This window comes from Drosophila eugracilis, unplaced genomic scaffold (genome assembly GCF_018153835.1).
Source record: "Drosophila eugracilis isolate 14026-0451.02 unplaced genomic scaffold, ASM1815383v1 contig_1101, whole genome shotgun sequence".
In the NCBI taxonomy this organism is placed as follows: domain Eukaryota; kingdom Metazoa; phylum Arthropoda; class Insecta; order Diptera; family Drosophilidae; genus Drosophila; species Drosophila eugracilis.
The window spans coordinates 320,777-333,109 of NW_024571878.1; the positions used below are offsets into that span (position 1 = coordinate 320,777).

Genomic DNA, 12,333 nt, shown 5'->3' on the forward strand with positions numbered 1-12,333 from the left:
CATGGCTACGCAACACGAAGGCAAAAGAAGAAAAGTTGGGCAAAAAATCGGAATGGAAGAAAAAAAGCTGAAAAGTTAGTTTAGTTTTTGTTTTTAATTTGGTAATGCAGCACGGAGCATGGCCTCCAATTGTTAGTCCTGGACAAGGACTTTTTGCTGTTTTCCGACAATTACATTTGATGAAGTTTTACAAATGAGCCAGGCGTGGTCGAGCTGCGCGGGCGGACATTTAGTTAACTTTCGGGCAGCTAAAAATTGAATTGAATTTCAATTGTCAAATGGAATTGTATATGCCCCACAAAAAAGGAGCTGCAAAAAACGCAGCAAACTAAAAATGCCAATTTATTCGCCTACCAGAAATGTGAGGTAACAGATAATGGATTGCCTCCCAGAGATTAAGGCGGAATTTGGCAGAAATTTTCAGAATTTTAAAGTCCAGCATGATTCGAGCTTATAATAAATTACGCTGGGCCATATTTGCTATGTATTTTTTTTTGAGTCTGTAATAATCAGTTTTTATCTTCTTAAATAATGTCAAAGAAATGTCAACAAAGTACGACAATTACACAAATATGTTTGCAGAAAGCATTAACTTCTGTCAAGAACTTATCGTATTCGAAAGAGATTTCAAGTCTTAGTCGTTAATCCACTTGACGAAGTTGATAATACAAATAATTAAAGTTAAATGAAAATTATTTTCTTTCAGGTTTAAATTTAAAGATTCCACTAGAACTGCTAATAAATTATTCTATCATTAGATTTAGGGCTATAAGGCACTCTAGTTTTCCATTATGATGCTACTTACAATCCTAAAATCTACAATTTAATGCTGTATAAATAATTGCTCATACGCACTGTTGCATCTGTTTGGAGTTGAAGCCAAAAATCAATTTGCAGCTAAACTGGCGCAGCTAATCTTGAATGGGATTTGAAATCAAATTGGCAATTGCCAAGTCCTTCGTTTACAGGTTAACAATTACTGGTCATTCCGGCAGATTACTCAGATACCAGATAGCAGATACCGAATACCAGATACCAGCCGATACCCAGTCATTATATATCTGGCTTTGGCAGAAGCAAAGTGCAGAATGCCGGGAAACCCATATCTTTCTGGGCCATCTCCTATATGCTCGAAAGCCATGTCTGTGCGGCATCAGTTAATTGATTTGCTTTACGACTTGCGGCTGCAGTCAGTCCCTTGCAACATACTCGTATTCCTCCGTAATATTTTTTTAATATTGTTGCGCGCTTTGGCTGGCCTCGTTTTTGGCAATTGGCCATCAAATTAGCTTTGCTTTTTTAGTCCGCTGTGCCACATTTATGAATATCAACGAACCTGTGAGTGCCGATGCGGGCCCAGCCCAGAGTGCCCTCTAAGTGCCTTGATCCCCACTTTTCTCACTGCGAGAAATTCTTGAACTTTGGACCTTAACTAAACTTAACTGCAACTTCTAACAGCACTTTGAGTTCAAATGCTATAGATTTTATTCATTTTTACCTATACCCACACCTTTTTCTAATAAGCTGGAGATTGCATTTGATTAGATTGCGAAACCAGACTGAGGGCAGTTTGATTGAGAATCGTTTTCTGGCCTTCGGAGGATCGAACCGCAATGCTTATCTGCTCGATTCCCTAGCGGGAAAACAAATGTATAAAATGATATACCATTTTTCTATCTGTGTGCTCATAAAGCAGCAAAAATAAAACTGTCGACGATTGGGAGGAAAGTGGAAAATACTGGGGGCGAGGAAAAGCGGTCTGAGGCTGAGGAAAAGCCAGCAATTGCAACTGCCAACTGCTGCTGCACTGACACAGGAAATATTATCCGCATTGCCAGCAACGAGCGATGAGCAGAAATTGAGGCTGCCAAGGCTTTGGCCTGGCTTTGTGGGTCGTCCTTTAGGGAGAGGGGGTTCCTGGTGGGCGGTTGGGTGATTGGGTGGTTGGGTGGCGTGAGGACAAAGCGCAAAAGCGGCCAAGTGAATTCTCAAATACAAATTCAAATGGCAAATTGACAAATGAACCTTTTGAGCTTTTTACGTTTTCATTGTCTGTCTGTATCTCTCGGTTCGCCAGCGGAGCGGATTCATCCCTTTGCGGTGGTGTGGGAGGGGCTTTGAGCGATCCAGGAAACTTTAGGGCAAACGTAATGTGGCCCAACTTCGGTTGGCAACAGTAAGTGCGGTGTGGATTGTGTGAAATTAGGCATCTTCCGTCGAAATAAATTACTTTTAAGCTAGAAAGGAGCCTTACACAGGAAACAAAGTGTCATAGTTGCCTCCAACCTTAAAAACATTTCAGTTTAGTACAAATAATAATATAGTAATATCTTGAGTTAAAGAGATTACCAAATAAAGAACTTAAATCACGGTTAAAACTGAGGTTTTTCCCCTCGTGTATGATGAACTTGCCCTCCCACTCTCGAACCACTCCTGGTTGGCTTTTTTCCAGCTCAGTCCCGCTCCTTTTAATTCAAAAGAAGTACAAACAAAAAACCCGAGGGGGGAGCACAAAAGTAAAAAGCATTCGACAGGCTATTGATGCTGATTTTGTAAAGATGCCGATGCGATGTCGATGCCAATGAAAATGAGAATGAAACTGGGTAGGGAACTGGCCATGGACGGTATGGGGAATGTCCTGGGTTTGAGCTCGAGCCTGTGGCCCTGCGGGTTTTGGTTGCCGCTTTGTTGTGCCGTCCAGCTGGACGTACAACAAATTACAAAATGTTGTTGAAAGGCGATTTTAAAGCCCCGGCCACTTGGCACCACCCACCTAGCCCACCCTCTCCATTCGGAGGCCAAGCCGAAATCGGTAAACAGAGATTACAAATGGGCCAAGTGTGGGTGCAGCAGGAACAACTAGAACTACACAACTACAATGGGCATTGTTGGGCCTCTCACGCTAATACCGGATTCTCTTTTACATTTTGCAGATTTAAGAATTCTTAAAAGGATACCAGCAGCAGCAGGAGGAGGAGCAGCAGGAGAAGGAGCACCAGGACGGACCAACTTTCCACTCGAAGCAAATTAAAAGAAAAGAACTCAGCCAAACTGGGGGAGGAGCACAAAAAACGGCAAAATCAATAGTGCCGAGGAAGTGTGGCCAAAGTGCTGAGTAATGTGGAGTAATGGAGACCTTTTTGCTGGCGGCGGCAACATGATGTGAAACATGGCAATCGAATCAGCCAAAGCCATTTAGGGTCATCAATTGCCAGGGTCGTGGAAAGCTCCCAACGAAGCCATATGCACCGCAGCATGGAGCGCAGGAGGAACAGGACCCCGACGTCTCTGCCAGGTAAGTTGTCATGCCCAGGCACCAGGTGCCACGGGCCAAAAGAGATGTTCAATACAAAAAAATAATCGATTTTAGAAAAGTTACCTCTAAGTTCGGTCTTAAATCCTTATTTGATTCTGTTTTCTTGCTTAAAGAAGGACTTAAAACTTCAGATTCTGAGTTAGTAACTGATCTCTCACCGCCTCCATTTCAGTCTGCTGGATTCTACTATGCCTGGTGGCCTGGACCTGGGCAGATGACTGGTCGCTGAGCTGCGCCTCCAACTGCACCTGCAAGTGGACCAACGGCAAGAAGTCGGCCATATGCAGTTCCCTGCAGCTGACCACCATTCCGAGCACGCTGAGCACGGAGCTGCAGGTGCTGGTGCTGAATGACAACCACATTCCGTACCTCAACCGGGAGGAGTTCTCCACTTTGGGTCTGCTGAATCTGCAGCGCATTTACCTCAAGAAGTCCGAGGTGCAGTACATACACAAGGAGTCCTTCCGCAATCTGAAGATCCTGGTGGAGATCGACCTGTCGGACAACAAGCTGGAGATGCTCGACAAGGACACCTTCATGGGGAACGATCGTCTGCGGATACTCTATCTGAATGGGAATCCCCTCAAGCGTCTAGCTGCGTATCAGTTTCCCATTCTGCCCCACCTGCGCACCTTGGACATGCACGACTGCCTGATCTCATACATCGACCCCATGTCCTTGGCCAATCTCAATCTGCTGGAGTTCCTCAACCTGAAGAACAACCTGCTGGAGAGCCTGAGCGAGTATGTGTTCCAGCACATGGCCAACTTGAAAACGCTCTCCCTGGAGGAGAATCCCTGGCAATGCAACTGCAAGCTGCGAAAGTTCCGTGGCTGGTACGTCAACAGTCGCTTGAGCTCCGTGAGTCTAGTCTGCAAAGGACCTCCGGCCCAAAAGGATCGCTCCTGGGACAGCGTGGATGACGAGCTCTTCGGCTGTCCACCACGAGTGGAGATCTTCAACAACGAAGAGGTCCAAAACATCGATATAGGCAGTAACACCACCTTCAGCTGCCTGGTCTACGGGGATCCCTTGCCGGAGGTGGCTTGGGAGCTGAATGGAAAGATTCTGGACAATGACAACGTGCTCTTCGACTCGGAAAGTATCTCCTCGGACAAGCTGTGGAGCAATCTCACCGTTTTCAACGTGACCAGTCTGGATGCCGGAACCTACGCCTGCACGGGCTCGAATTCGATCGGCAGCATGACCCAGAACATCAGTATCTACCTAAGCGAGATAGTGCAGCACGTGCTGGAGAAGACCCCTGAGACCTTCTGGTACTTTGGCCTCATCATGGGCATCTTCGGAACCATCTTCCTGCTGATCTCCATCTCCTTTGTCGTCTGCCTGTGCAAACGAACCACCCGGCAGCATCGTCATGCCAACAAGGCTGGGGTCAAGTCCAGCGTCAGCTTCAATGATCAGGAGAAGAAACTGCTGGACTCGAGTGTCACCACCACCACCAATGATCGAGGTGACAGCTATGGCATCGACAACCAGCCCACCTCCATTGGCATGAACAAGGCGGACTCAGCTGGAATGGGATTCAACCAGATAGAGATCCATGCGGTGGAGAGTCATCGCCATGGGAGTATGTTAGTACAGCAGCCTCCGCAACAGCAGCAGATTGCAGGCGGTCCTGGAATGCGGCAGCAGCTGATGCAGGTCAAGGACCCAACCTGCGGCATGATAAGTGTGCCCACCTCGATGGCAGGCCATGCCCACTCGCATCCTGCCCAGATCTCCGAGGAGTTCCCGCTAAGCGTGGGCGTCTTTCCACCGCCGCCAGAGTTCTGCTCGAACATAGTCCCGAATCCCGCTTTCGGGGGAAATATCTTCATCCGAGTGTCGGTCACGCAAGACATGCTGGACGGAGCGGACTTGAACATGTATCCGGATCTTCTGAATATCCCCAAGAGGATGCAGGACGTGCAGGAGAGTGGTGCTGGTACAGTTGCCGTGCCAGAGGGCCAGTTCGCCACTTTACCGAGACATGCCGCCAGAAGGGGCATTCTCAAGAAGGACTCTTCGCTGCAGCAACAACAACAGCAGCAGCAGCAGCAACAGCAGCAGTCACTTCAGCAGCAACAGCAACTTCAACAGCAACACCAACAACACCAGCAACATCAGCCATCCGGACTCTATACCCATGATGAAATCGTGACCTACAACCTCGAGGCCAGTGGCTATGACCCCCACCAGTCGGCGTATCACAGCAATGCCATGGAGCTGCCACCACCACCACCTCCGCCCGCCGTAACAGCGGTGGTGCAGTGCCACCACCCGAGCCCCAGCAACTGTGCCAGCTGCATCAACAATGCACCGCCGCCGCCCTCCGCCTGCCAGACGCCGCCCATCGAGGTCACGCCCATGAGGCCGCTGGACAGTTCCGCCTACCCCAAGTACGACAACATGGGTCGGCGGATCACCGCGAGCGGGGGACTCGGTGGATCCTCTCTTTCTCTGCCCGACGAGGAGCGATACGAGAACGAGACGCTTTTCGGCCAGGCGGAGGGTCAAGCCAAGGGTATCTCTGAGCAGTCGAAGGATCTTCATCAGCCGCAGGAGGCGGTTCAGGGCCAGGACAAGGGCGGCGGCCCTGGGGAGTTCGTGTCGCTCTAGTATTACGGTACCCAGGTGTAAATAGGTCAATAGATTCGTGTCCCCACAGCCCCCGGGAAACCCTTGGCAATCGTTTAGTTCATATCAGTTTGAGAGGCGAGTGCTCCAAATGGACATATGCATGTGTAGAAACCCACACAATCTATTGACTGCATCTCAGAATCCTGACCCTAAAACCGAAGAGCAATTCCCGCAGAATCAAAAGGAAGCACTGGCAGACTGTTTGGGTTTTCAGTTTAAGATTTGGTTAGTCTTCAATTCTGCATAACAAAATATTCGATTTTTGAGTTTATTTTAAATATCTGACTTAAGTTTATTATCTGTTCGAGTTCTTTCAAGTATAGAAATGGTTTTCAGTTTGTTTAAACATTAAACCTAATCCTTAAAGTGTAAATCCAAACATGGCAGTCATCCAACCCCAATCAAAGTCACAGAGAATTTGAGAATGTTAAGTTAACAGCGAGAGAAGCAAAGATAACATTTATTTTCCATTCGGATTGCACTGTCAGACTAGATACCGTTATAGTATATACTTCTAATTAATACTCCATTAGAGATCTCCATACTGTCCCGATCCTAGCTAGCATTCGATAGTAGTCCACTTGAAGTCTGTACCTCTGTAGAGCTCGAGATAGGGATGTATTCTAGAAGGTATAGCGACCAAAACTGATCTTCATAAGGTGTATAGTACGATTAATCGCATTTGTAATGGATCCGTAGCTGGATCTATATTGCTTCTGGGGTGCTAGAGCAACCCTCAACGTTTTAGAGATCAGACACTGAATAGGCGCAGAACGATATCTATAGATATGCATCTACGAGTATATAACACGTTAGCCCGATCTATTATGCCCCATATATTCGCCCATATAACCATCCTCGATGTGCAATGGATACATAAGTACTTTATCTAGTTTTTAGCCCCTCAACCCCCCAGCCACGTAAACTAGTTCCTTTCTTGTACATATGTAAATGTATTCCTAATCGCTTAAGGACTTTTAAATCAAAATAATTTTATGCTCACTACTCACCTCTACCCGACGAAGTACCGCATATAACACAACAAAGTCGTGCCAAATGTTTTTAAGGTCTGTTTTAACCTGTTAAGCCCGTTAGAGCCCCCTTTCGATTACGTAACCGTAGGACTTGCCTAACTCCTGGTACCTCTGATTTGGTCAGTCTCTCTACTAGCATCCTCGTTTTCCCACTCGGAACCCTTCCAGTAGACCAAAGCTAAATTTGAATAAAGTACGACTCTAACATTACGTAACATATATCTATATATATATACACATATACATCTGCATATGTTTGTACTTGTGTGTAATCTGAATGTAGAAAGAAAGAAGAAAACCAAATACGACCCAAGCGAGGCTATATCGATGTGTATATCTGTATATCTTATATATAGTGCATATATAGTATATATATTTATCGAGATCTATGTATGTAGAGGAGGAGCACACAGGAACAGAGGCCGGAGAGCGCATTAAATGGATTTTTTGTGTCTGTAGAAAGTTTCAAATTCGAGCTTGGTAATGTAAAAGTAAGCTATAGAAGTCAATATAAGTACACGATAAATTCCACTTACATGACCACGCCCTCTCACCGCCCCCCTTCCATCCGCATGATGAATGTGTCTGTCTGTGTGTGAGTGAAAGTATGTGTGTGTGTGCGGAATAATTAAACACATGAATGCAATGAATTACTATAATAATTATGGGAAAGTATGCAGGCAAATATTTGCACAACTTCCATGAGATTTTACCCCCGTCACCCCGTAGCTGCCCCTTTATTTGTTTTATCGCCGCTGTTGTTGTTGTTTTTGTTTAATGTGTGCCGAGTGCCGAGCGAAGGGATTTTTGTATTTTGGTATTATGAACTGAGCCAGAGCAAATTTGCACGGCGCACACAAAACACGGCAAACAGAACATTCTAGTTTAAACTGAACAACAGAATCCCCCCTTTCTTCCTGCGTACCTCATTTTTGACAGCGCAGAATGAATGATTCAATCAAAGCACCATTTGTCCGCTCTAATGGACGGGATCTGAATCTGAAACTGAAACTGAACCTGCATCCGGAAGGGCGGACCCTGTACATAGGCCATTTTAATTACAACATCATACCCGCGCAGACAGAGCCAATATTTTATTTATTTTAAATCGTTTTAACTAATTAAAACCAAATGGAAACCGCCAACAGGGCGAGAGCAAAAGACAAGTGTAAACACGCAAATAGAGTAATGGGTAATGAGAATAATGAGAGCCCCGACTAGAGGAAATTTAAACTATGCTTTTAACTACGTCTCCCATTTCCCATTTCCCATTTCCAAGTTCCCACTTACCATTTCCCTTTTCCCACGACCGCCACGGACAGAGATGGAAACGTAACTATGATTTTAATTACTCTGCTTGAATGCAAATGGAAGGCACACACAGATCCGGATACCTAAATGCGAAATGTATCTGAATCCGCATATCTGGCTATCTGGTATCTGGGTATCTGCATCTGTTGTCGGTGCATGTGGCATCCATTGAAGGGCCGAAAAAGCGGTAAAATTAACTTTTTATGAGCGCCGCAGAGTGCTGGCAAAATAAATTAAATTCGAATGATGAATAGTAGTAACAAATTTTGTACAATACCATAAAAAACGCATTGCATATTGCATTTTAACTTGAATTCCATTCAAAAGCTGAAATTAGCCAAATCCTACGAGCCACACAGAGTCACAGAATCCATCACGAACGAGAACACTTGTATACTCGTCTACGCATTTATAAATACAAAACATCCCGACAGGACGGGACAGGACAGGACACGGCGAGTACAGTTGTCGACAGGACGGCACAGGACACACGGATACGGACACGGACACGGACACGGACGTGGACACGGACATGCCAGGACAGACAGGAAAAAACGAACATTTAACAAACAATATAACCGAGAATACATTGTAATAGCATTAATAGATTGTCAAGCTTTATTACACACTATATTAACATAGATGGAATAATAATAATTATTATTACAGTAATAATACGAGTAACAGACAAAGAACACAAAGAGAAATATGAATAAATTTAATAAAACCAAAACAAAGCCTTTTCCATATAGAACTTATACATATATATAGATGTATCCTCGTTTTTCCAGCTGAACTGCAATCCCCATTTGCCAATGCCATTTACCATGTAGCATACCGTCATTACAGCCGCACAAGAACAAAAACAAGGCCAAACACAAGCGCAAACAAACGGCGAAAAAAAAAAAGGAAAATCGATTTGATGACATTTCCATAATGGAAAACTTCGCTGCAGTCAAATCAATGTCTCTTCCTGCGCACTTGATGGAAAGTTCTCGCCAAACATTGCAGCCAACTTCCTCAATATCCTAGGACCTACCCCTATATCCTCTGGAAGCCTCCCTTTCCAGCCAATCTGCATAATTTGCCACTTTCCCCCCTCTTATCACTTGTTGATCGTAAACGGTTTTTGGCATATCAAATTTCCGATTTTTCCCATAGCCATTTTCAAATGTTTGCTGGCGATAACCAAACGAACATTCAGAGCATTTCCGCGCCTAATCTCCGCTTCCCAGAGCCACAGCCACCTTTCAAATGCTGCAATAATGACTGCGAAGGAAGTGCACTGAGGGAAATTAGAGGCGTGTTTACTGGCTCGTCAACTGGCAAATTAAACGACGAGTGACAAGCAAACGAACATGCAATGGCCATCGATAGGTATAACAGATCAGCTAGCTGTATATGGAACTTCAAACTGTTACTCTTCTTTGCAATAATTAAGGATCATAAATATATGTAGAAAGCAGTAAGACGACGTTTCTCTCAGTGCCTGGCCAAAATAACATTTTCGTCTTAATGCACTCGCAGCCCATTTAGTCAAAAGTTGCCCCTGCATCTGCGTCAGCAGCCACGTCAGCGTCATCTCCAGCTCATCTGAGCTCCATCGGTGGCAGCACATCCGTTTTGGCCAAAACCACCAAGACCCAGAATCAGACCGAGACCGAGACCGAGACCAAGGAGCGGGCCTCGATTTGAGCCCGTTGGCACCGACTTCGGCTTTGGGTTGTTTCGGTTTGGCTGCCGTCCGTGTTCGAGTCCGCATGCGGATACGTGGGCCATGTGCGGACCCTCGGGGGAATCCGATTGCCACGCATCGAGCACGTACGCCGATGACGACAACCGCAAACTGCTGCGATTTCTAGCAGCGACCTCGCCTGGCTCTCGGCCTCTCAGTCTCCCAGCCCCTCTCAGTCGCACTTTGTGGCTTTCCTGGCAGGGCGCCCACCCACTCGTTAGGTGCACGAAGAGAAAACCTTTGATTGTGTTGCACTGCATGAGTGTCTTTCGAAAGGCACCTGATAAGTATGCTATGGTTATTGTACTTGACTATACTTCACAGGAGGAAATCAATTCCAAGCAACTAAAGCATATTATTAGATATAGAAATTATCGTATTTATAAAGGAACACTTACGAAGAGATAATAGGGCAACCTGAATGCCTTTAAACGTTTTTTTCTCTCTGTGCAGCTCTCCTTGCATTTCGTTACGTATGCAACATTCATTTTTGACAAGCATAATTTGCGGCTGGCCCAGCAGCGCAGCCATTGGGATTTTGGCCCGACCCTCAGTCTTATGTGTTCCAGGTTATTTACAGTTTTCATGGCCCTGCACTTTTCTAATGCAAAAATGATGCACTGCACCCACGCGGCCCACGTTCGCCCACATCTGCCACCCTTTCGGGTGTTTGGATCGCTAGATAGCTGGTCGGCTGGTCGGCAGGTTGGAAGGACGGCTGAGGGAAGTGTGTGGGCCTGGCTGTCTGTGGTCAGAATCGAGCCGGGCTGCGAGGATGCGAGAATGCGGCACAGTCAAAACATGCACTTAATGTAGCATCAGCAGGAGCCAGGAGCCAGTAGCAACGAGGCAGCAGGCAGAAGGCAGAAGGCCTTTTCTGCTTTTGACCGGACTCCGCAGACGCCGCACCGCAGTGGCAATGAAAGTTAGAAACCAATATTTGTGCGGGCCGTGGGCGAAAGCCCAAAGGGAAGACCAGGAGCGGACTTTGTTTGTCCAGTCCCTAAATGGATAATTGAGTTTGGCTCGCATGAATCTGTGAACATTTAGGAATTCGATTGGTTAGGGGATGAGATGGATTGCAACCACAGATACTGAATGAGTTTGTGGGTTTCTGGGGCGAGACTTTTTCGAATCAAATCGATTGATGGGATAATTATCAATTATTGATATCAAAATAAACCTTTTTCCTCACAACACTGAGTTAGGAACTTTTGATAAAAATTAAAAAGTAATTTAGTGGTCTTCAAGCTTTAACTTAGTAAAGATAAAACGGAATGCTGCAGCTGCTTTGTGCAGCTAAAACCCAAAACTAATGATTATCGTCTTACTCCTGACTCTGAGGTTTAACATCTTGACCCTTCTTTTTCGAAAATTTTAATTTATTAAAATTTAAAGGCTTAAAAATCAAAAAACAATTTTTGACAGAAATTTGGAATATATCTTGCGATTTTTAAGCTCTAGGTCGGTCAAAATAAGACGTACAGCCATAATAAGGATATTTTTGTGCTGCTAACGACCACCACTTACTATCACTCGATTTTCTATTTTGGGAAATTCAATTTTCGGACAAATTTCGCATTTTTGATAAGGGGTACCATCATCAAAATTTTCGAAAAATGGCCGAAAATGAAGTTTTCCAGATTTTAATGAAACTCGATTGGGAATCAAAGCATTCAAATTACAAGCCCTACGAGCTATTACAATCCATATTCTGACCATTTTTGGCTGTGCTATGGCAGAAAAACTGATTTTTTTGAGCCCAACGTCAAGTATACGTCGTTCGAAAGCAGAGAGCCAGGTTTCGTTGCCGTTTGTTAGCTCTAATTTTGTCGCACGGCTAAAACATTGACTGTTTTATGCAGCAAACAACCAAAACCTTAAGCCCCTATACTTGGTTTTATCATTACTGTTCTGATTTTTTGGTGCGAGCTCTGATTTAATGGCTGAAAAATCAGGAAGCCTATTTTTAACAGAAATTTGCAATAGTGTGTTCGGTTTTTAGCTCTAGCTCGGTCAAAACAAGCCGCACAGCAATAAGAATGACTGTTTTGCGCTTCTAACGACCACCACTTACCACCCCTATCACTCGATTTTCGATTTTGGGAAAAACAATTTTCGGCCAAATTTCGCATTTTTTATAAGGGGTACCATCATCAAAATTTTCGAAAAATGGTCGGAAATTAAGTTTTCCCGATTGGAGTGCAAATCGATTGGGAATCTTGGCAATCAAATTACAAGCCCTACGAGGTATTACTTTCCATATTTGGACCATTTTTGGCCGTGCTATGGCT

At 45.0% G+C, this 12,333-nt stretch overlaps 1 protein-coding gene across 1 annotated transcript in view; it reads left to right on the top strand.

Moving 5' to 3' along the window:
• The window catches only part of LOC108109386, a 41,973-nt gene extending 32,947 nt beyond the window's left edge, over positions 1–9,026 (top strand). Inside the window, exons 3-4 of the mRNA XM_017217882.2 lie at positions 2,934–3,295; positions 3,489–9,026. Coding sequence (XP_017073371.2) covers positions 3,244–3,295; positions 3,489–5,938 — 2,502 coding nt within the window. The 5' untranslated portion in view covers positions 2,934–3,243 and the 3' untranslated portion in view covers positions 5,939–9,026. The remainder of the gene's footprint in view (positions 1–2,933; positions 3,296–3,488) is intronic.
• Positions 9,027–12,333: the final 3,307 nt, after the last annotated feature.